The sequence below is a fragment of the Topomyia yanbarensis genome, chromosome 3 (assembly GCF_030247195.1).
Source record: "Topomyia yanbarensis strain Yona2022 chromosome 3, ASM3024719v1, whole genome shotgun sequence".
Classification (NCBI taxonomy): Eukaryota; Metazoa; Arthropoda; class Insecta; order Diptera; family Culicidae; genus Topomyia; species Topomyia yanbarensis.
The window spans coordinates 358,115,929-358,141,170 of record NC_080672.1 but is presented as its reverse complement, the minus strand read 5'-3'; the positions used below and the strand labels follow the sequence as shown (position 1 = coordinate 358,141,170).

Below are 25,242 nucleotides of genomic sequence, written 5' to 3'. Positions count from 1 at the left end.
ACGGAGTTGGATTAAAATATAAAAAAGAAGTCCAAGTCTCCTCAGCCTCCCCTAACAAAGTATCCACATTAGACTGGTTCAAGTTTTGACTCCACCAGGCTTTTCTGATTCCTTTCATGGTCCTTAGTAATTGTGCAAATTTTGGTACCGATTGGTTGTGTCTACGGACCCTTCAAAAATTTTCAAGTTTATATGGAAGTTTTTATGAAAAATCGGTTAACATTGAAAATAAATTCTTAAAAAATCGCCTCATCATTCAATTAATCAGAACACTATATATTTCTAAAGGTATTCTTCTACTGAACACATTCGGGGAACATTGCAAGTTTATGAAAATTCGTTGAAAAAAGTTATTAACAAAAGAAGCAGTTTGACTTCAAAACAAGTGGATTTTATTAGTAACCATAGCAACCCTCTTTGAATAGCTACACCGTTATACCAGAGTAAACTAGACTTGCCACCCACCGCTCGCGTAAGACAGATACAGCTATTCAAACAGGGTTGCTATGATTAATAATAAAATCCACTTGTTTTGAAGTCATGCTGCTTCTTTAGTTAATAACTTTTCTCAGCGAATTTTCATAAACTTTTAATGTTCCACGAATGTGTTCAGTAGAAGATTACCTTTAGAAATATATAGTTTTCTGATTAATTGATTGATAAAGTGATTTTTTAAGATTTTATTTTCAATGTTAACAGATTTTCCATACAAACTTCCATATAAACTTTGAAATTTTCGGAGCGTCCGTAGACACAACCAATCGGTACCAAAATTTGCACAATTGCTAAGGACCATGAAAGGAATCAGAAAAGCCTGGTGGAGCTAAAAGTCAAAAATTGAACCAGTCTAATCCACATGGTTATAGTATTACAGTTAACTCTCTCTATGTCGATATTGAAGGGACCATCGACATAGGGAGAGATCGACATATAGAACACAATGATTTTCTTTGAGACAACTTTTCCTTCAGGACATCATAATACATACCGGGAAATGAATATAGATGTTCGTATTGAGGGGAGTTGGGTAGTAGACGACGAGGTAAAGTGCACTCGCACTGTAAAATATCAAGTTTGCTGTTTGAGAAGGAATCCCTTATTTTCAGTTTATCATTCTACCCCACATGTAGGGGAACATGGGTAGACTTTACCAGGTTTTCAGATAAACCTGCACAAATCTCTAAAAAAGTTTTCAATTCTTTCAAAGTCATTGAGATATAATGTATAAAGGTATTATTCGTGTTCATAATTTTTTGCGGAGTTTTTAACTTACTTTTTCAAAAGATCTGTCTGAGATCGTTTTTTTTTTGTAAAGTCTCCCCACTGTGGGGAGACTTGACCAAGGCCTGGGGAGACTTGACCAAGAGAATTTTGAAAAATCAGAACAAAAAATAATGACATAAATAATACTGTAATCTTTTTTCCATATTGTCGAGGTCATTAGGTAGCAGTAAAAAATATAAAAGGGTTGCATTTCATAAATTTCGACTGTGTTTAATGCATTTCCTTTTAAGGATTAACTGTACTGCTTATATTGCATATTAACACGTCACGAAATCAGCCATATTACTACTAACTTTGTTTACTAGTACAAAAAGATATAGACTGATGTTTGATGTAGGATTTTTTTGTGACGTGATTAACTAACAATAGGTACGACAGCATAGTAAATATCAGAAATTTTTTATCTTTGTTCGGCTTATTGCCACTTCGTCATGTCTCCCATAAAATCTTGGTCAAGTCTCCCCAACATTACAACAATTTCGTTCAATCTCGTGCAAATTTTAGTAATAACTATTTCAATGTTCCGATTTATGTAAAATCATTTCACTAATTCATAAAGTATAAAATAATGTATGATTACTTTAGAAGTAATTATTAGGCGAGTAGATATGTCCATACAAAGTTTGATACAAAATTACATAATTTAACGCAAATGTATTAAATAGGGAATCTTTTCTATAAGGAAAGCATTTTTCATTCCAAACTTTTAAAATTACCTTGACGGACCGAAACTAGTATAAAAATATTTTTGATTTTTTTTTAAGAACCTAATAGAACACGTCATAGCCAATAATAGAATTCTGCGCTTCGTCAAGTCTCTCCATGTTCGCCTAATTTAAAAATTGTTTTGACCACGAAACAATGATTTCCGTGCTACAGATGGCTGCATTTTAAATATTTTTTATAGCACGCTAAAGTTAAAATTTTGAACCTAAAAGTGCATAATTTCTAGAAAACCTCGATATATGCAGATTAAGATGAATTCATTTTACAAAGTCTCGTAGGAAAACTAGAGGTGTGCGCCGATGCATTTTTAATCGGCGGCGGTGTAAGCGAGATATTTGGCCGGCGGCGTTGGCGGCGTCACGCCGTTGGACCCTAACGGCGGCGGCGCGCCGGCGTGTGTCGGCGTCGCGAATATTGACGCCAATGTACCTAAAAAAATCCTGCAGTACAATTCCTTTCCCAAATTGTCGGTTTCTCTTGTAACAGACTTCGCAGCACATACAAACAGACGTTACAACTTGAAGAAAATTCTAAAAAAAATCATCGCCCACGCTGTACTACCGACATCTGTTGAACACATTGCACAAAATGTAATTGTTGCAACCAGATCTATTTTTTTTATTTTTCTGACAGGAATTGTGTCAGATGGAAGTGAACTTCCCCATGGGGTCTGCCCACCCAGCTCGATATGTTAGGTATCAGCCGGTGGGTCCACCTACCTTTCGAGGAGTTATCCCACTCACACTGCCATCTGACGACCAAGGTCACCCTGGTGCGCTCGCGGGCTCCTCTATTTTCACGTAGTTCGAAGCACTCCCCATCTTCCCGGATGACCAGCCCGACTGGCATCATGCTCGCTATCACGCAGGATGCATCGTGTGATACCGTGCGGTAAGCAGATATCACTCTGAGGCACATCACGCGGTAGGTGCTCTCCAGTTTCTATAGGTAACTGGTTACCCTCAGTGCTCTTCATCATGACGGGCCGCCGTACCTGCGGATAGATACGGCAACGCCTGCCAGTAACCTACGTCTACTGGCGCACACCTTTGAGCTGTTGGATATCATCCTCGATAGTGCCGCAACAGTAGTCGACGCTTTCTTGCATGTATAGTCGACGTGGCTGCCGAAGGTCAGCTTATCGTCTATAATGACTCGGAGAGAATTCAGACTCCGCTGTGAGGTGATCACGACTTCTCCAACATGGATGTTGTGCCGACTTGCGGTTGTTGACGATAACTACCTCCGTCTTATGCTGAACGAGCTCCAGGGTTCTTGCGCTCATCCATTCCTCCACCGTGTTGATCGCGTGTTCTGCAGTTAGTTCTACCTCAGGGATTGACTCCCCGTAGACTTCCAAGGTTACGTCTTCGGCAAAGCCGACGATCTTGACCCCAGGAGGGAACTTCAGTCTCAGAACAGTATAACAGTACGCGGCTCTGGAAGTAGCTTTCCAGGATCCGGTACAGACCCACCGGTAGGTTAAGCCGGTGTAGCGAGAGCGCGATGGTATCCCTTCTTGCGCTGTTGAATGCGTTTTTCACGTCAAGTGTCACTAACGCACAGTATCGAATGCCTCCCCTTTTTCGTTGGATCGCTATCTCGGCAGTCTTTATCACTGAGTTGATAGCGTCCACTGTGGACTTACCCTTCCGAAAGCCAAACTGGTTGCTTGACAGACCGTCCGTACCTTCCGCGTACGGGGTTAGCCTGTTGAGGATGATCCTCTCAAGCAGTTTGCCAGTCGTGTCGATCAGACAGATTGGTCTGTACGCCGATGGGTCGCCTGGCGGCTTCCCGGGCTTCGGCAACAACACCAATTTCTGCCTTTTCCATCTATCGCGGAAGCGGTATTCGTCAAGGCATCTCAGCATAGCTAGCCTGAACATGTTCAGGTTCGCTATGATCGCTGCCTTGAGAGCGCTGTTTGGAACTCCATCCGGCCCTGGAACTTTGTTCATTGCTAGGGAATGACCAACTGCGAGTAGTTCTTCATTCGTCACCGGAGCCACCATTTCGACCGCGCTCGCACTGTCTCCTGGTGCAGGTGGCCAGGGGCTTGTGGCTCGAGACGGGAAGAGTGCTTTGACAATCGTCACCAACCGGTCCGGAGACCGTTCTGGGGGTGAAGATCCCCCTTTGGTCTTGGTCATCACGATTCTGTAGGCGTCACCCCACGGATTCGCATTGGCACTCTCACACAGGTTGAAGAAACACGCTCTCTTGCTGCTTTTAAAGGCCTTGTTAAGGGCCTCTTACCCTCTGCATCGCCACATCAGTACACCAGCATCGCGAAAAGTCAAGATCACTGCCCAACTATTCTTCGAGAAAAAAAAATTCAAAATAGGCCACTAGTCAATCAATGATAAATAAACCTCGTATTGAAAATATTTTTTGTGTTTTCACAAAACTAGTTCACGCAAAAAAGATGGCATTATACTCAAATGTTTAGTCGGTGGTTGTGTCTGAATATGTTTAATATGTTTATGATAACTTGATGATACATTAATTTGTATTAACTTTATTGACTAAAAAAGTCAAGAATTGAACGATGTGCAACGATTTTCGTAAATTCTCTTCGTGTTATCGTGATATTTTAGTCTTGAGCTTACCGGATTTTTTACACAGAGTCACGTGTCTTATAGTCTTCTTAATTATTTCACGGACATGAATTGTGGCAATGTAATGTATTTTTGTTCCTCAGTGCAGTTTCATTTGATTTCAAACATTACACTGAATCTTAGCAAAAAAATAACAGGGTTACAGATCCTAGTAGTTTCCTTGTATCTAATGCTCGCGCCTATGAGACTGGTTGCTAGCAATTGTGCACAATAGCTCACATAGAAATTTCAAAACCAAAGAGCAGAGCGAATAATCCATGAATAATAGTCTGAGTTCCTTATAATTGTTTGCGAAGCAAGAATGGATCCATGAATTATATTCCGAATGTCGTGTAATGATTTTCGATAAAATATCAAGAATTTGTTAATTTTGCGATCTAATTCACAACCACTAATACCAAATAAAGATCAATATGTGATAAATCATGAATCAGTTAATGTCGTATATTTGGACCATAGACAATGTTCCTAGATTTGTAGATAAAATTATGAGTCAATGATTTTCGAGTTCGCGATTTGTCGGCGTGAGAAAAATGCGTCGGCGGCGCGCCACCGGTTTACGTTCGGCGTCGGCGTTTGTTAAAATTTACCGGCGGCGGCGGCGTGGCGCGGCGGCGCACAGGTCTAAGGAAAACATTGAATATCCACTTTATCCCAAATCATGTCTTTACTGTCCCTACATTCAGAATATTGATATAGGACTTAGCGTCCTGATCGCCAATTTTCGTTTCATTATGTATATGCTTTGTGATGTCCTGAGAGAAAAAAACACATCGACATAGAAAGAGAATAATGCAGGCAAATATAAAGCTAGATACATCGATATAGGGAGATATCGAGATAGAGAAAATATCGACATAGAGGAGTTTTTATACGTGCGATCTGAAGGGACCTACGAAATAATCGAGATAGAGAAAAATATCGACATAGAGAATATCGACATAGAGAGAGTTAACTGTAGATATCTATCCAGAATACAAATGTTCTTAGACCTATAGAGAACATTTAAAAAAAATTCTTAATTAAAAGAAGAACAAGCTTCCGTTTAGTGAGTATTTCAGGGACATTGATTTGTTTGTGATAGTGTTGTTCTGACAGCGATAAAATAACCCCGAGCAAAATGAAAAATCCAAATTAAAATTTGAAATATGGCTTTATTTTGCGAATTTCAAGACGTTTCATTATCAAATCCGCTAAATTAAGGTCTGTGGTGTCTTCGGAGGATTGTATGATACAGCAAGTTTACTAATTCATCCATATTAAAGTGCCATATATGATGAACTATTCATTGAAAAACTATCATTAAAATTGATCGTCAAAATGTAAAAAAATTTTTTTGTGAAAATAACGTTCTACAAGACACCGTGTACTTATATACTATAACACAAAAGCTTGCGAATGTTCAATGGAACAAGCTCTAGAAAAAATACTAATTAATAGAAACGGTTTGAAAAATTGATACAAAGAATCTTGCTATCCATATCATAATTTTCATACAAAGAGAATTTTATTGGTTTTAACAAACTATCAAATAATACCAATTATAATTCAAGCTTTTTTTATTTTCCCTACTTTATTGACGAAAGCCTAATTTTTCAAACAAAGAACTGCAAAGTATTAAAAAAACCGCTTAAAACTCATAAATAACAGGTTGCATTGCCGCGTCGCGTTTTTCAAAATTTTGAAAAAAATTGCGTTTTAGAACACTTTTGCCGCAACGCAATCATTGTGGATTACCATACGTGTTTCAATATATTGGTAATTTGCGCATACCGTTTTGTCACTATGCCGCTATCATTTTGTTTGGGCCATAAACCTTTATAAGGCCGTGAAAATTGAATAAGGAATCACTACACACAATAATAGGAATCAACGTTTACATCATTTACTATACGTACTAGACCGGCAACTTTTTTGAACTTTTTTCGGAACACTCCTAAATCAATTGGTATTTAGCTCTACAAACCATCTGCCAAATATGAGATTTTTCCTATAGCTCTAGTTCACTCAAAAGAGTTTAGAAGTTTGGTGAAATATATGGAAAATCAGAAATTAAAAATCAAATTCCAATAAAAAATTGCACAGTAATTCTGCATACCTCAAAACTTACAGTGGCGTAGCTTATTTTATAACGAACAGCTTTGTTGAAGAATGCATATTGATTGGAGGTTCCCCGACAAAATTATTTAATTTTGAAGACAAACGGAATTTTTTTAAATTTTCTATTCTAAGCATGTGCGAGAAAGAGAGGCAACACATAACTTTATATGAGAATATCTTTTTACTGCAAAATAGGATCAATTGGCAGTCTTCTGCAATGTTGATCCTTACACCTTAAGCTATATTTTTACAGATTTTGGGATGCACAAGATGATACTGTCGTTTTTTTACTGAATTTATTGTTTCTATTGCCAATTTTTCATATATTACATATAAACTTGAAAACTCTTGTGAGTAAACTAGAGTTATCGGAAAAAGCTCATATTTGACAAATGGGATGTGAAGCTAATTACCGTTTGATTTAACAGTGTTCCGAAAAAAAACTCAAAATTGTTGCCGGTCCAATACGTACGTATTTTTTTCTTTAGAAAATAATAATAAATCTTAGTGGCAATATAGTTGCCGCCGTCTTAGACAAACATTGTATACATTATTTTTGCCTTTGCTAGTAGTGCATCGTTATGCATAATTGCTTCGTAACAGATTAGAGAATGTCCATTAATTATGGCACCCAAAAATTTACCCTTTTAAGCACATTCTCATCGATTAGATTTTGTGATATTTAATATTTCGCATGGATTTTTGAAAACATTGATTACATAAAGTGCCACTGTAATCAGTATGACAAAATTATTTAGTATCTATTGTTTTCTCAATGTGAAGAAATGTCGAGTAAAATTAATGAAATGGTTTATTTTGTTATTCATTTTCACAGAGGTAAGTACAGGGAAACGTCAAAGGATGTTGTATCATAGTGACAAATCAATATTAATTCGTCAAAAGGGCGAAAGTGTTTTTTGTAAACTTGTTTCGCTCATTAGTCTGCTGCAGAGTGTAATTTCATGAAAAATATGCGTTAATGTAAATTTTTACCCTATGTAGAAGTAATTTCAATTGTTTTCTGCTTTGAAATTATAGTAAATTAAGAGAAACCATCAAAATAAAAGTTTGTTTACAAGTCGTATTCGCTCTTTTGCAAATTTAATATGGAAATATTAACGTAGAAGTGTCGTGTGAATAATTGGTTCAGAAAAAAATAGGAAGTGTTGTCAATGATCATGAGCTTGTTGTCAACCAAAATAAGCAAAATAATAAAGCTGAATCAATATAATTTGTAGATGGCAATGTAGTTGCCACTGTCCACGAGGCCCAAAAACATTGGTGGAAATATGTTTGCCTTAGAACTATAAAAACATATTTGATATATTTGTGAAGCAATCGAAAAGGCTCTTCTTCTATAGATTCATGTAAAAAGCTGCATAATCTAGCAAGTTATCATAACAATCATATTTATCTTAAAATATTTGGTGAATTGTAGGTTTTACATAAAGTTTATGTTTATATTCTGTAATTGGTCAATATTTGCCATCTTTAGAGGTACAAACTGCTCTCAAATCGTCATTTTGGTTAAGGTCCAATAAATTATGAAGTCCTTTTAATAAGAATATAATTGCAGTGGAGGCAAAATAAATTGTTGCCGTGTAGTTATTGAAGAGAATAAAATAATAATTGTGGTGGAACTATAGTTGCCACTGCCATATAAAGGGTTAACAATAGCAAGTGACGTACGGAGGGTTTTTTGTCGATGGTTTGATTTTTCACGAAAGGCACACTTGAAAATAAAACGTTGGGTCAAAAAATCGACACAAAATTGTTTATTAAAAAGAATTAAGCAATAAAAAATTGTTTTTTACATACGTCGCTGGAGAAATCAATTTTGAATTCACTGAGAAAATTTCAAAGCAATAAACAATGGTTTGTTCGAGTTACGTGTCCGGCCAGCTAAAAAATGTGGATTCGAGAGAAATGCAATTAAAATTTAACATTTGTCGCCGTCCAGTTTTTGCTATGTCATTTTCAGGCCTCATTTTAGACCAATAAAAACAATCGATTTATTCAAAATTCTACCGCATAATGCGATTACTCCAAAATGTGTGATTTTCGTTGTTCGCTATTTAATTTCGACAATTTTCCAGAAAAGTTCGGTAATGCACTTTCTATCCTAAGCAGGTGATTTATTCTTATACGACGTATTAATATTGGGTTTGAAATTGCCTGAAGGTATGCAATCTACACAACCTTTCGAACGTTATGACGATCCAATGACTGCTGTTCAAAATTACCCCCATAGTAAAAATTGACAATTCAAATTAGAATTGGTTTATTTTTATAATCAAAACAAACAAAAAATGCAATAAAAGGAACTAATTTAATCTATAGGTACCAGTACTTGCTTCAGAAATACACACGATTTAATCTAGTTGATTTCAAAGGAGTTATTCGAAAAACTTTAGAAAACGTGATCAATGTTCTCCCTTTTCACGGTATGAATTGTGTGTACTTTGATTTGCCCTGAATTACTCAAGGATATTTCACTGAAAGACAACATTTTGATAAATAATCGATATATAATTTAGATGTTTTCCCTACACTTAAAATCGGGCAATTCTGGAAGTAAATTATTTATAGGGACAGTGTTATAAGGAGTAGTACGGCAATGCATTAATTTGTTGTAAACAATTCAATAACTCAAATTCGTTGTGTAATATAAACTGACAATGCAATCAAATAAAATTTGAATTAATTATTGGTCACTAAGATCGTGATCAAGATGAACTTTTCTTCTTGAGACATCATATTTGCCTATACACTGTAGTATACAGGCAGACGCGTGATTCTGCAATATTCTTTGCGAGTTTGTTAGCTAAAGCTGGGGCTAGTGCGTTTTAATTTAAATTTTAGTATCCGATCACATGTAACAATATTATCTGTGGATGAGTGTGATTGTCATCATATTTGCCAAAAGTCAGTAAGCTAAGTACTAAAATCTGATCAACTGGAAAAAACATCAAAGTGATACAATTGATTGAGCGGACAAAAAATTGTCATCTTATTGCCAAATGTCAACGAGTAGTGCTATGAAATATCACACTATAGCAACTAGAGACTTTTGCGGTTATAGGTGTCGCTACTCTTGTTTTATTATTAGCGATGTCTAAATTGGGTCATTAAATGAGAGAAAAGTCGTTTTTTATTATTTACATCGATAAAGCTGATTTTCGTGATTGCAACAATGTTTTTTTTCCAACTCAGGAAACGTGAAAATAATATTAAAATTTAAAATAAAGAAATATGTTGACAGTCTGGATTTGACACTATAGGAAGGATTTGACATATCGATTTTCACGACAAATGATGCCCTGTCAGAAAAAATTAGAGCATGTTTTGTCGGTTTTCCCGGAGAGTTACTTTTATTTGACATAAACACCATCCATTGCATATAGTTTTTTTTTCATTTTGGGTATTGTCCTGATAGGAGATGTAAATAACCGCAGTTTTCCTATGTATGGTTGCCATGTTTACAAAGATTTATTTAAAAAAAAAACAAAAAAAAATCGTGTTTACGTATTACAACGATTTTTTTTTTTAAATAATGTTATGTATATTGGACCTAAAATTTATCGAATGAAACTGAAAACTATATATAGCTTAACGACCCAATTGAAGTCTGGAACGAAAAATTACACCTTTTGAGCACCATTTTAAAAAATCTGGACTGCTGGGAATGAAGCTAATGGGAATCGTATCGTTTAGAATAAATATTCATTCAATAGTCCGTGCGAATCGTTCAATTTTTTTTTCAATTTGTTTATTTGATAAGGCACGTATGCGTTAGCTTAAAGGTGCCATTTTTTTCATTGTTTTACATTTTGAATTTCTTAAAACTAGGGGGTTACACATTTCAATATTATTTTGTTTTATAAATGAAACTAAAAAGAATCGTTCAATTGAATATCATACAATAATGTTCAGTTCACTAAATATCTAGAAGAACGTTTTCACATATTGGACAAACATCTAAATCAATAATTATTGTTGCTTGCATTGTGTCAGTGTCTACATTAATTCGTTGTTGCACGTTCGTTTCGTGCAGCAATCGGCCACGAATAATAATTTTCATTTCTTGAAAGCACAATTACTTCGTTCGATGTCTCTAAAGAATTAAAGACACGCCTCGAAATAATTGCAAATTTACTCGTGTTTCTTTAACTTAAAAAAAGTACCAGCAAACAGCATTCAAGTATTGAAAAAAGTCCCTACCCTGCTAACTAGTTTCACATATAAATGATCTCATTATAGACCCCACCACACCTGAGAGTCCCATCACAATAACATGACTCACCTTCGATCCCAAATTGCGTGAGATCAGCGATCATCGGTAAGCACCTGCCGGCACGTGACTTCCAGTGCAGCGATTAACCGTTCTCGATGAACAAGATAAAAACTTTGCTCCACTCGACATCAGTCGATAGTGGCATCACCTCAAAGCAGCGCAAAGCAAACCGGGCCAACAACAACGACCGGCTTGCCCCGGAGGTGGGCTTTAAGCTGATACTCGATCCAGGTCCAAGCGGTCGTCACAGCAGTAACGGTAACGATAGAGTGGTTGATTCAAACAACAGCAACAACAATGAATCATCAACGGCTGCGGCGGTGGCGGCGGCGGCTAACGATGAAAGCTCATCATCGCATGTCACCGTTCCGGAACTGAAAGTACAACTAGTCGGCGCTCGCCATCTACCGGGAAGCTTTGGACTGAAAAGTGTCGAGGGGTACATGATAAAGGTAAAGCTGTTTCCCGGCGCGATGAAGTTCGATTCGTCGATCCAGACGACATCGTGGCCGATGTTCGATGAAACATTTCACTTTCCGTTGGCGGCTAGTCATAAGTGAGTGTACTAAGAGCTGATAGTGTTGAATGAGTTAACAATTCTAGCATTAGTTTTGAAAACAACGGAACTGCAAATGAGATCGTCTTTTTCGTTCACTTTCTCTTTGAAAAATAACGGTGCTATTATATTTATTTTGTTATTTTGAAATACATTTCTAAAGACGATGATTTTGATTAAAACAAGGTACTAACACAGAGAACAGACATAAAAGCTAGAACAAACTTTCCCGAAAAACCTGTGTAAACATTTAAATGAAAATACGTTGAAAATCACCACCGCATGCAGGTTTGCATGCGTGAGTCACCATTGTATCCAGGTTTGCATACAAGTCTCGTATAGCGATAGCTGGCCGATCGAAGCGCCGACCAGTGGCAAGTTGCTACTTGTTGTTGTCATTTTAAAGCGACAGTTTAATTTCTTACACAAGTTGAAAACTTTACTTGTATGTCAGTTCTCAGTGATACTAAGGTGCAAGCAAAAATCGACCGGGTTATTAGTGGAAGAGAAAGACTCAATTACAGTTACGTTGATTTCAAAAATTTTTGCGCAAAATCATTTTTTTTACTACATCTGCGATATTTTAGGTCTTCATTTCGAGTAAAGAAGAACGAATCCAATCAAAAACCAGAACAGACTATACCAGAGAAACTATTCAACGGAAACTTTGTTGTTTTCACTGTTTTCGCTCTGCTGGAGTTACCGCCTGGCGTAAGTGCAAAATTACTTTAAATTTTGACAAATATTTTTTTTTCTTAAAGCTTAATTTTATAAGAAAATATAATTGATTTGATAGTTCAGAAAATAGAGCCAAATTGCTTATTTTTGTTATCTCCAGAGTAATTAAAACCAGAATTGGGTTATGTGTGGTCTCTATTGTGAGGGTTCCAACTTTGCTACATAGTTAATACCGACTTTAACACTCTTAATATAAATTGTAAGTTATTTCTAATACGGAATGTAAACCTGAAATTATTAATGCGTGAATATAGTTTATTTTTCAACTTCATTGGTCTATTTTGGGTTTACTTCTATTAGGTTACTTTTCCACTACTAATGTATACCAAAAATATGAGTCAATTTATACGCTTCTACTTAATCTTTTTTCTTATTTTTTTTTTTAATTCGGCATGTTATTTTTCCTTTTATTACTACATCTTTAGCTAGATTCATACTAACACAATCAATTGCATATTCTCTCATATACACTTATAAACTATCATCCAAAACGCACAAACGCCCCTAGCCTTCGCGATATTACAAACCTTGTCACAAACGCGAACTTACAATTTCAATCATCTACACATAACCACGCCTGCAATTTCACCAACATTAAAACACCCCGGTAATTAAGTGCACATTTTAGCACCTAGCACGTTCGTCTGGCAACCGGGGGAAGTGGATCCCAAACGCAGAATTATTCTTTGCAATGATGGCCTTGGATCTGCGTTGAATGTGTTCAATTTCGTCCGTCAGATCAAGGATGTATGAAATCCACTAGCCACCACCCTAGCTGCCCCCAAAGGGATAAAAAATGTTTATTGGGATGCTTTAATCAGATGTTCATTCGCCCGGCATATAGTTTTACTAAATACGTTTGTATAAATTAGGGTGGCTAAATGGGTGGATGTTTTGTTTCAAGTGATTTTGCCCTTTACTGGACTACGTGGTTTCGTTGGGGTGATCCAAATCATTACAAATTTTATTATGAAAATTTCCTCAAACTATTGGAGTGGTCCAATTTGAGTTACAGCCATTGAAAGCCAAGTGCCTCAAAAGTATTGTTTTATTTATTCAAAAGTATTGCTTTATTTATTCATTTTTTAGAGCAGAGAAAAGCCGCCTGGAACTAGACATTCAAATTCTCTCTCCAGCGGGCATAAAACCTCCCCATCTTTTGTACAAACAGATTACAAACAACCAAATGATGCATTAAACAACTCATTTCTACAACCAACACTAACACTATAATTTTGCTACCGTATGACAAAAACTAGCTTGACAAGGAATTAACAAACAATCGCTAGGTGGCGTTACGGGAATGATGAAAGTCAAAGACAAAGTCAGAAACATCGGTTGAATAGACGACATATATGACGAATGGCTCATTATATCATGTCATTATTTCTGACAATATGAAGTCGGAAAAATGGATGAGATCGAAAGCTATGACGACGGATATCGAAACTCGATAACTGTTGAAAATCAGGGCAGTCGATTCGTGATTGAAGCAGATGGGCGATAAAAGTTGCTTTAGAAACATCCCGACGCACAGTGTTTCCAAATAGGCAAAAACGTGATCGAAATTGATTGGACCACGAAAAAATGATTTTCGAGCTATAGTGTCTTCAGCAAAGTTTGTCTATAAAATATTACCCATCTTACGAAAGTATTAGTTTAGTGATTAATCCCCCCAAAAATTGAGAAGCAAGTTTTTGTTTGGTCTTTTATGAAAATAATAAAAAACTGTATCCAGCAAAGTTGTATAAAGTAATATAAAAACAATTTCGATGAAGAGACTACATTTGTGAAGTTTTCTATGATACACCCTTAAATATCATTTTTTTTTCGAAATGACTTTTCTGGAAATTGTTTAGAATTTAAAAATGTTCTGAGATTTTATCTGGAATAAGAAAATACACTATATTTGTTATGCAAGCTTATTTCTATCTCTTATATCTGCTGAGTTATCGAAAGTTTTAGTGTCAAAAAAGCAACATTTGGTATGAAATAGTTCTTCAATGCGCAAATTTCAACAGACAAAGCCGTATTCATTCGAATCTATAAAGTAAACGCTTTCAAATCCAGGGATAACCATTTGTCGAATGCTGTCTCTTGCATGCGAAGACATGTATTCAAAAAACGACTATAATGCTCTTATATAAGGCCATTTAAAGATTACATCCCACATTTAAGAGTAAAAAGAGGAAGTATGAAGCATGTTGTTACATATGCGTAAGAAAGAGGGGGGGGGGGGGGTCAATGAGTAGCTGCGCAAGCATTGGCGTCGGTTAAGGCTACTGACGAATTTCGCGCCACCTACAACAAATGTTGGCAGCACCCTCTCGGATTTTAATGAAACTTTCTGTACATGAAAACTTTGTCACAATAAAACAACTCTGCATACACGGAAACGAAAGACTACCTAAAATTGAGTTCCTTTGACTCAATCTCGTGGTATCGTGGGGGAACTTAAAATTAGGTAAACCGTGTTGAAGGTAGTTTCCATTTAACCACGGCAAAAATTAAACTCATTGATAGGTTTTTTATACTCAAATTTAGGTTGAATTTACCTAATTTTGAGTTCACCCCAAACAACTCAAAAGTACCTTCCTCCACGGAAGACCTTGACTGAGTCGAATCTCTCTTTTTGTTTTTGACAACACTAATAAGTGCGAATGCGACGCACAACTCAAAAGTAAGTTAAAAGAACTTATTCTGCAGGTTGTTTTATTTAACCGTGTACTTTGTTTTTCCAAAAATGATCTAGACTGTCTTTTAAAAAGGGTCCAACTTTTTTCACCAATTTTTTTCAAATGGCTTTAGTCTAAAAATGACAAATCCTACAAAAAATGTTGTAGGAGTGATTTCCACATAATTAGTCAAATTTTTGAACAACAATATTGAAAAAAAAATCTTCATCGACTTCTATACGGAAAAAATCGATTTTAAAAATTTAAAGTCGATTTACAAAAAAACATATTTGATTTGGATGAAATTTTGTTCCAAGATAGGTAATTATGTTCCCTACCTACCGTCAAGTTGTACACTTTTAAGGAAAAAAAGTTATTGAGAAAAAACTTTTCCTTGTCCAAACTGAATTTATTTTTTCAGTGTATTTTTATGGAAAATTAAACCAATTGAAGTCATATTCATCTCAGAAACCAATTTTCCAACTGCTAGTTACCTGATACATGCAAAAAGTATCAGTAACAAATTTGGTATAGCATCTCGCACTGGACTGAACGAAGCCGAAGGGATTCGTTTAACGGAGATCTGGTACTAGAACACTTAGTGCACGACCAGACAACATGTTTAATATCGCGATAACCGCCACCACAAGCGCTGAGATCGCTCTTCACGACCTCAATATGCCGGAAATGGGCCTTGCCAACATCTATTCTCTTGGATCAAGGATACCTTTGAGATTCCGTCCCATGAGAAGAAATGTTTGCAAATTTCACCTTCTCATTATCATTCTAATCCAAGTGTCCGCCTTCTCATTACCCGGAATGAATCACTGCGAAAAAAATCAAACTAAGGTAATCTGCAATGATTTTTCAGATAAAGTACTCAAAAACTGCCATGTTTTCCCCAGGGAATACAAAGAGTGCTTTCCATGCTCTATTAAATGGAGAGCCTGTAACGATGTGGGCATGGTCATTGATAGGTAAATATAAAACCATCAATTTTGTGGGAAGAATGTTGGCAGCACAGCCTCTTTTATGATTGCACCCACCACTACTGTCATAATAATCACAGGATAAATCGAATACACAACGTAGGCCGTAGCCACCACACGAACCATTGTTTCTATGACGATCTGTCCGTTAATCCGTCGACGGACCGGTGCCAGTAATCGCGTTTTTCAGCTTTCACCAAGTTTTTCATTTGCATTTGTAGCGTCGCGTACATTGGGAAAAATTCGGGCGATCGACGTTCAAAAGTCCCTTTCGCGTATAATTCTAAGCAATCTCTACCCACCACGAGGTAGGAGACTGTTCACGGTTGTTCGCGTCGTGTACTCATTTCGTCTGTCCTTTAATCGTAATGCAAATGCATTGTGTAAAACCTGGGGGAAAATGAAGGGACTGAAATATAAGGACACTTGGGGTTTTTATGTCCCATGTGGAAATTCCTACTAGTTTCTAAGATTACTGAGGCCAGGAACCACTTACTTCTGTTTTGTAACAGCACCCTTCAACGGACACTCTCCGACCTTTACGAGGAAGCTTAGGAGATAACTGATTTTTCTCTTTCGGAAATTTATAGGCTCATTAGAAGATGTATAGTCAGCTCTCTCTCTCTCTCTCTCTCTCTCTCTCTCTCTCTCTCTCTCTCTCTCTCTCTCTCTCTCTCTCTCTCTCTCTCTCTCTCTCTCTCTCTCTCTCTCTCTCTCTCTCTCTCTCTCTCTCTCTCTCTCTCTTCTCTCTCTCTCTCTCTCTCTCTCTCTCTTTGGTGTACGAGGAAACGTAGAAATTAGTCGTTGTCGGTGGCGTAGCGCTTGTTGCATTATCGGAGTGTTTCTTAAAAGAATGTTTCATTTTGTACCCACATAATTTATATGCATTTTCCACAGCGTGCCTTGTTTCTACAATAAGTTCATGCCTCGCGGCACAAAAAGGCGAACAGGTAGACTAGCCCCGCTCAAAAGATGAAAGTTTGGAAGAGCAGATTCGGCGAAAGGTTCGACATGAGGCCTGCGAACCAGAATTTTCACTGGCTGAAACAAAGGGTTCCTGAAGGAGCGAACCCCATACTTCGCAATTAAGGAGACTACAGCGTCAATCTCTACTTCCCAGGCGGGTACATAGACAAGATACTACTTCGTACACGGCCAAGTGGCTCATCTTTGCCCTCACTCAAGTTTGTTATGAATATATACCAAATTCGTTACTGATACTTTTTGCATGTATCAGGCAACTAGCAGTTGGGAAATTGGATTCTGAGATGATTATGACTTTCATTGGTTTAGTTTTCGATAAAAGTACACTGACAAGATAAAATCAGTTTGGACAAGGAAAAACTTTTTTTCAATAACTTTTTTTTCCTTAAAAGTGCCCACCTTGAATTTTTGACGGTAGGTAAAGAACATAATTACCTATCTTAGAACAAAATTTCGTCCAAATCAAAAATGTTTTTTTTTGTAAATCGACTTTATATTTTTGAAATCGATTTTTTTAAGTGTAGGAGTCGAAGAAGAATTTTTTCGATATTTTTATTCAAAAATTTAACTGATTTTGTGAGAATCATTTCTACAGCATTTTTTGTAGAATTTGTCATTTTTGGACAATAGCCATTTGGAAAAAAATGGTTAAAAAGTTTGACCCTTTTATAAAGACAGTCAATATAATTTTTGAAAAAACGAAGTATGCAAAGTGGCTTTTAGTGACAAAGTTCTCACGTACAGAGTTTCATTAAAATCTGAGAGGGTGTTGCCAACTCTAAATACGATTTTGCGCGAAATTTGTCTACTATCTTCGTATCACCCCCTCCCCCTACCCTCGAATCAGGGGAAAGAGGGGCAGATTGGTGTGGAGAACACGCCAGTTTCCGCGACTACAAAAAGGACAAGAACCTCGCCAGGAGACGGAAGACCAGGTGGGCCCAAGAGGCAGACATTCGAAGACGCTGTTGTTGCCGACGGAAAGAACGTCACCCAACAGGGAAAAAGCTGGAATACCGTTGTAGGTCAGAAGGCGAAACACGGGAAACAGCAAAAGCAGAAGGAAGAGCAAAATGTAGAACAGAAGAGAAAGGTAGAACCTCGGGCTCGACAGAAGGCGTTGAAGAGAGAAACCGTGTCCGCCAAAGCCAACGACGCGACGACGTATTCAGCGCTACTCAAGAAGGTCAGAGAGGACCTGGAGATGCTCTTCGAGTTGAAGAAGAATCCCACGACTAGTAGCTCGACCTTGCAGGAGACTATTACCACATCGATAGGTGAAAAGGCAGAAGTTAAAGCCCCAAACCCGGAGATGGCACAATCACGTACAAGGACCTTGATGAAGTCACGACGGAAGGCGCACTGAAGCAGCAGTGTAATCGGGGCGAGGTGCACATGACGATCCGGCTTAAGAAGGGATATGGAGGAACGCAGACAGCGATGATTCGTGTACCGGTAACCGCTGCCGATAAGGCACTGAAGATAGGGAAAGTTACGGTCGGATGGTCGAGATGCCGATTAAGAGCCACAAGTGAATAAACAAGCAGAGAAATGCTTCAAGTAGTTGGGCTTTGGACATTTGGCAGGGGCTTGCAAAGGCCCGGACAAATCCGGGATGTGCTGGAAATGCGGGGAGCCGAGCTATCTTGCCAAAGACTGCACGCAGAGGCCGAAGTGCTTGCTTGACCATCAGACGGGTGGCCGTAAATGCCCTGCCTATAAGAAGGCGATTGCAGCCCAACGGTAATGGAGATAACCCAGATATATCTGAATGACTGTGACGCCGCACAGCAACTGTTGTGGCAGTCTACAACAAAAACAATGTGTGATGTCATTTTGATTGCAGAGCCGTATCAAGTCCCTCTGAAAACGGTAACTGGGTGACGGAAAGACCGGGAACGGCTGCGATACAAGTTATGGCCAGATTTCCCATTCAAGAAGTGGTTGAACGCTCATACGAGAGCTTCGTGATCGCCAAAATCAACGGCGCCTTCGTGTGTAGCTTTTTCGCTCCTCCAAGGTGGGCAGTGGAACAGTTTAGCCTAATGCTGGAGCAGTTAACCGATCAGTTGATCGGTCGGAAGCCGGTAGTCATTGGTGGTGACTTTAACGCCTGGGCTGTGGAATGGGGGTAATAGAGTAACCAACACAAGAGGATGTATCCTGCAGGAAGCTCTATCGAAGTTAGAGTTATGATTGTTTATGTTTGTTTATGTTTATTACCTTCACCAACAGGCCCCTTGGCCCCAATGGTGGTTGCTTAAACTAATTACATTTTAAAATTGCCAACATTTTCGCTTTTATCGCATTCCGCCTCCGGTTGAAGTCAAAGGCCGTCACCACACTGTTAAAAATTCGTTGGAGTCCGGTACCAGCGCTCTGGCAACCATAGTTGGTTCTCCTGAACGGAACTCGCAGAAGGGAGTTATTACGTAGAGCTCGAATGCGGGCTTGAAGATCCAGACGTCCGAGGATTGTAGGGCAATCCACTCTGGCAGAGAGTAAGTCCGAGGGGCTCGAGAGCAGTCCCTCAGAATGCTGAGTGTATCGAGGTGTATTACTGGCAACGGTTTTCATAGCTCGGCAGCTGAAATCTGTTTCGTCATGGGAGATGACGAAGGGCGAAGCGTATGAACCTGCGTTGGATAGCATCGATTCTGTCAATCCCGTTCTGGTAGTACGGATTCCAAACAGCTAAACAATATTCTATCGTTGAGCGGACCAACGCGCAGTAAAGTGATTTAAGACAATATACGTCCCTGAAGTTTTTCGCTATTCGGAAGATGAACCCAAGCTGTCGTGATGCCTTATCCACGATGTATCACGTGTGTGGTTTGAATGTTAGTGCCGAATCCATGATGACTTCGAGATCTTTGATGTGAGAGTGTCTTGAAATGCTCGAGCCGAAGAAATGGTAGTTAAACTGAGTCGGATGGTCATCTGCAATGTAGTGTTTGCAGTGAAAAAAATAGGATCTAACACAACCAGCTCGAACAGTTTTGATAAAGCACTTAAACACGAGGTTGTGCAATGAAGATTCTGTTAACTCATTTCGGAAAGACAGGAGAGAGTCTTTCATCGACATCACCTTCACTGACGGCGAGCATGGACTGGACAGTATGCGAGAAGTATACCCATAGCGACCACCAGGCAATTCACTATTGAATCGGTCATCAGATCCCAGCTGCAACCCAGAGAAAGATGACCGGCGAGCGGATGCGGAAGATGAAAGGTTCTTCGTTGAGGCACTTCGGTGTACGGTGGGACTGAGAAGGTGGATGCGACTGACCAAAGAAGAAGGATTGTGGCGGTTTGTGACGCCACAATACCGCGAAAACTGGAACCACGCACAAAACGGCGTCCAGCTTACTGGTGGAACTAGACGCTTAGTAAGGTACGCGCTGCTTTTCTCAGAGCCAGAAGGCGGGCTCAAAGAGCAATGTTGGGGCCAGATAGAGAAGAGCGCAAGGCAGCGTTTCGGGAAGCTAGGGTCGCTTCAAAACGGAAGATCAGACTTAGTAAGTCAGATCGCCACACAGAAGTGTGCCGAGCAGTACCCACCAATCCCTGGGGCGACGAATACCGCGTCGTGATGGCTGGCGAAAGTGAAGGGACCATCAAAGCCAGCCGAAATGTGCCCGGATAAGCTGACGATAATCTTCGAGGGTCTCTTCCCGAAGCACGATTCAACTACCTGGCCACTGACGCCGTATGGCGAAAAAGAAGGAGCAAACACGGATGATCGGCAAGTGACTAACAATGAGCTTGCAGAAGCATGGAAGCGCCTGAAATCAATGAAAGCTCCCGGTCCGAATTGAATACCAAACGTGATGCTGAAAGTTGCGATCCTGGCACTGCAGAAGTGTCTAGGTGATGGCAACTTCCCCGAAGTGTGGAAGGTACAGAAGCTGGTGTTGCTACCAAAGCCAGGGAAGCCACCGGGCGATCCGGCCTCGTATGTCTGCTGTTTACACTCGGAAAACTCCCGGAAAGGCTCATTTTTAACAGGAGCCGCAGCACTGCACAGAACTAGGGTCACCAACTATCTATGCCAGATCCAAAAGAGCTGTTTCCAGAGCAGAGTGCTGCTGTACGAGACGAACGAAAGGCAGAAGTCAATGCGAGTCACTTCGGGCGTTCCTCAGGGCTCCATTCCTAGTCCAACTCTTTGGAACGGGATGTAAGGGTCTTGACACTGCGGCTACCCAGGAAAGTGAAAATAGTGGGTTTCTCGGATGACGTGTCACTAACGATGATAGGTGAGACACCGTTGTCGGTGACGGAGACAATAGACGCGATTGAGTGCTAGAGTAACGGGATCAAGCTGCAAATAGCTCACCACAAGACGGAAGTGTTGTTGGTTAGCAACTGCAAAGCAATGCAGCGGATGCAGATCGACGTCGGAGGAAAAGTGATTGCCTCGAATCGTGCACGGTAGCAACTGGGACCGACCAGTTGCGCTTCAATAATCACGTCGAAAATGTCTGCGGAAAGTCGTCGAAGGCAACCAACGCAATAGGGAGGATCATGCTAAACGTCGGTGGTCCGATAAGCAGCACGAGACGCCTGCTAGCTAATTTTTCGTCATCGATACTGCGATATGGGGTTCCCGCCTGGCCAGAGTCGTTTTTGACGTAGGACTACGCCTTTGTTTTCGATATGGGGGTGCACTTTGCAAATTCTACAAAAATGATATGTAACGAAAAGTGTGGACATTTTAAACGCAAATAATTCAGCCATCTCTCGATAAATTTTCAACTGTTTTGCGCATATCGCCCCGGAATACTTCTAAGAACAGATTCCAATAGATACACCCACATATTTTTGATAGCATGGCATTAAAAATTTTAATAATGTACAACCTAGTCAAAATATCGCACATTTCACACAGAAGATAGCGGTTCCCAAATCCGGCACGACCGATTTGTGTACCTAGCGTGGTACGCTTCTATGGATGACGTCATCATCGACTATTTAAAGAACGGATTTGGCCGGACAAGCTCAGTTGCCTGTTGAACAGAAGGCGGAGCAGATCACTGCGCTGTGTGTTTTCACAGCCAGTGTAGCTGAGTTAGAAGTCCGTTACACTGGATATGAAGGTACGCTACCCAGTTCCATCCAACACGCGACTGAGTTTGTCCGTTCAAACACTATGATTTCCTTTGTGTTGCGCTCGTTTCCAGCATACTTTTATATACAATCTCGAACACAATTATTCGTACACAAAACCGCGTGTACATTCGAGCTCCATTTGCAAACGCGGTTAACATAGTGTCGTGGTACTATTTGTCTCTTTCGCTCTACCCATCATCATCAGCGTTGACTCATTTTGCTTTGTGCGCTTGGGTTCAATGTTTGAGGCGAATGTGTAGGTAGGTATATATAATTTTTAGCAGGATTACCATATTCTCAAATTTTTCCCTGTTTTCACAATATTTGATCACAGATTCTTTTTCACAGATGTCAGACTTCTGGCATTTTGATGAAAATTTCACAGATTTTCGAAAATATTGTAATTTTTCACAGATTTGTCGGAAATTTAGCAACAAATTAAATCTGCACTTTCTTAGCAACAAATTTACGCGGATCGATGGAAAGCACAACGAAAGTTTATTATTTACGTTCGATCAATTCATTGATTCATTACCACTCAGCCTATCCTATTTTGATTCTGCTAATAGGTACATACTACAAAGCCTATTTACCCTGCCACTCAAAAAACTGTTGCAAAAACGCATCAAGTCCATATATAAAATTGCTTTGGAGTCTTGTATATTTATAGTTTCGATATATGATTAAGAAAACTTGATCTATACATAAAATGTGATAACATTCTCTAAAATTTGATTTTTATTCACCGGTCCGAATCGAATTTTTTTTTCAATTTTTAAAGGCTGATCTTGGGCTTGGGGTTGTGCTTAAACTATAGGTAAGAAATAAATTTGATTTATTATTCTAAATGTACTAAGAAAATAAATATTTTACAGTAAGTAGTATAGTCCTACGTCTACAATTCTACAGTTCCCCTTGTAGTTAAATTTGGGTTATTGACGTCTTCGGAGAAATTTGTGGACATTACTAGCCCTTTCTTATGGTGTTGTTATTTTAATAATTAATCTTCCTGAAAGTGAGATATATTTACCAACTTTATTACAAGTGCTTATATTAAAATTTTGTCTTCGGTAAAGTGGTAGAGCAAGCTTTTGCGAACAACTTTGCCGAAGACAAAGTCTTTATCTTTAATATATTCAACATTATTGCTGGTTGATTGTGGATGATCCCTTTAAAGCCAATCCATTAATATAATTTTTAAATATCATTCTGACAAGTTCGGCATGTTGCGTAAAAGGTTTGAATTACAATTTTTTATGGGAAGCTTTTATTCATCCTGCGGGCTGAGGTAGAACTAATGGCCCAAATATTCCTATGCATGAAGATAGTGCTGTTTAAGAAGATATAAAGAAAAACAAAAATGATTACTATCAGAAAATTTTATATATTTGGGATAGTTTTTGTTGAACATCATCCTACAAAATATATTGGGAACATTCACAAATGACATCAAAAAGAAATATACCTGAGTTGGTTATTCTGATGCATTGTGTTGAAAACTACACCCTTAAATTGAAATCGCTATGAGTAGTAAAATCAAATTTGTATTATGAACTACAACCTTATTGACACGTATCTCTACTTTGTCTAGTACACCGCCACCTTCAAGCACAAAACGATGACCTTCATCCGCCAGGGTAGCCAGCGATTGAAGGACAAACCGGTCATCGGAAAACTAGTCAAGGATGTGGATCCACCGGATGCAAAAAATGTCGACTTCGACCAGAAGCGGAACCTTAAAAAGCTGACCACCAGCGAAAGTCAACGAAACATCGGCTCGGTAACGTACTTCTTGGAGCCGAGAGAGTTCAAAGAGCAGTGCAAGGGTCGACTATTTACGACCGAAGAAATGTGGTTACCCATAAAAGATAACACGGTCACTCAACCGGCTGAATCTAGAGTAGCGGTAAGTTATAAACATGTATTTGATTGTCACACAATTACAATACATCGTCTCATCTCAGGTCTTCCAAAGCCCCAAAGGTCAGGTCGAGGTAACGTTACAACTTTGCGACTACACCGACGTCAACTTCGACCGAAAACCGTCCGACGAGGACCTCTCGTTCAACATTGACGGTCCGTACTCACCTTCCCCTTCTACCAGTCCCATACGACGGTTCATGAAACAATCGTCCTGTGGATCTCCCATTCCAAGCCCAAGCTCGCAAAAGAATCGATTCAGTTTCAAAAAGATGGTGAAAAGTGTCAAAAACAAGGACAAAAATCAAAATGGACTTTGTTTGAAAATTTCCACGTCAAAGATTCGCTGCGGTATCAAAGCGAAGGAGGAATTCGAGGCAGTCAACGAGAAGATCTACCTGAAGACGACGGTACTGGAGCATGAGATACTGTCTGCCACCTGGAAGTCGGAACCGTTCCGGCCGACACTATCGACCCGTTGGAATCAGGAGGACTGTACTATAGTGATTCCGTTAAGCAGCGAGAGCAGTTTAAACCACATCTCCATTCGGGTGGTGTTGGCTGCGAAAAATCGAATGGGTAAGAAGGTTTACCTAGGGCAATTGTTTTTGGGTCCTAATGCGGCCAGTACTAATTCAGTGAAGCAGGATCAATGGCGGAAGATGATTGCCTATAAGGGGTCGCCCATTGATGTGTGGCACAGTTTTGAGTAATTGCGCCAATGATGTTCGAAACGCTTTAAACAGGTAAGGTTTGAATGAATGATCAGTGTCATATAGTTTCTACTCTAAAATTTAAATTAAATTTACTTATAAATACATATGCATTTACAAAGTACATCAATACAGTGGTGAGCGTCACTGAAATATCACGTTCCTAGGAAGTACGTTTGTATGGGGATTACTCAATATTTTTCTGCTTTATAGATAACGGAATTCCATAAGTCATTACCGACTTCCCGAAAAGGCTTGCAGGCAAATCTGTTAGGTCTGATTGAGTCGGTACTATTTTCAAACAGACAATCATTGCGTCATAAACCTGCACCCGTTGCAGGCAATCACAGCGGTATCAATTTGAACAAAAAACTAATATCGAACGAGTCTATCGTAGGCAGGCAGACTTCACCGATCAATTAACAACAATTTCTTCTTGATTGAACCAAGATCACGTGGCTTTAAGTTGAAAGAGATGTATTTAAAAGCAATGTTCCACCTATTAGCGGATTTAGTTGCACGTCGCACTA

General features: G+C 39.0%; 1 protein-coding gene across 6 annotated transcripts in view; it reads left to right on the top strand.

Annotated features, from left to right (window-relative positions):
- The window catches only part of LOC131689062 (uncharacterized), a 63,277-nt gene extending 38,448 nt beyond the window's left edge, over positions 1-24,829 (top strand). For all 6 annotated transcript variants that reach the window (XM_058973836.1, XM_058973839.1, XM_058973840.1 and 3 more), the window contains exons 2-5: positions 10,992-11,581; positions 12,169-12,292; positions 23,671-23,985; positions 24,044-24,829. In XM_058973836.1, coding sequence (XP_058829819.1) covers positions 11,121-11,581; positions 12,169-12,292; positions 23,671-23,985; positions 24,044-24,712 — 1,569 coding nt within the window. In that variant the 5' untranslated portion in view covers positions 10,992-11,120 and the 3' untranslated portion in view covers positions 24,713-24,829. The remainder of the gene's footprint in view (positions 1-10,991; positions 11,582-12,168; positions 12,293-23,670; positions 23,986-24,043) is intronic.
- The last annotated feature ends 413 nt before the right edge of the window (positions 24,830-25,242 follow it).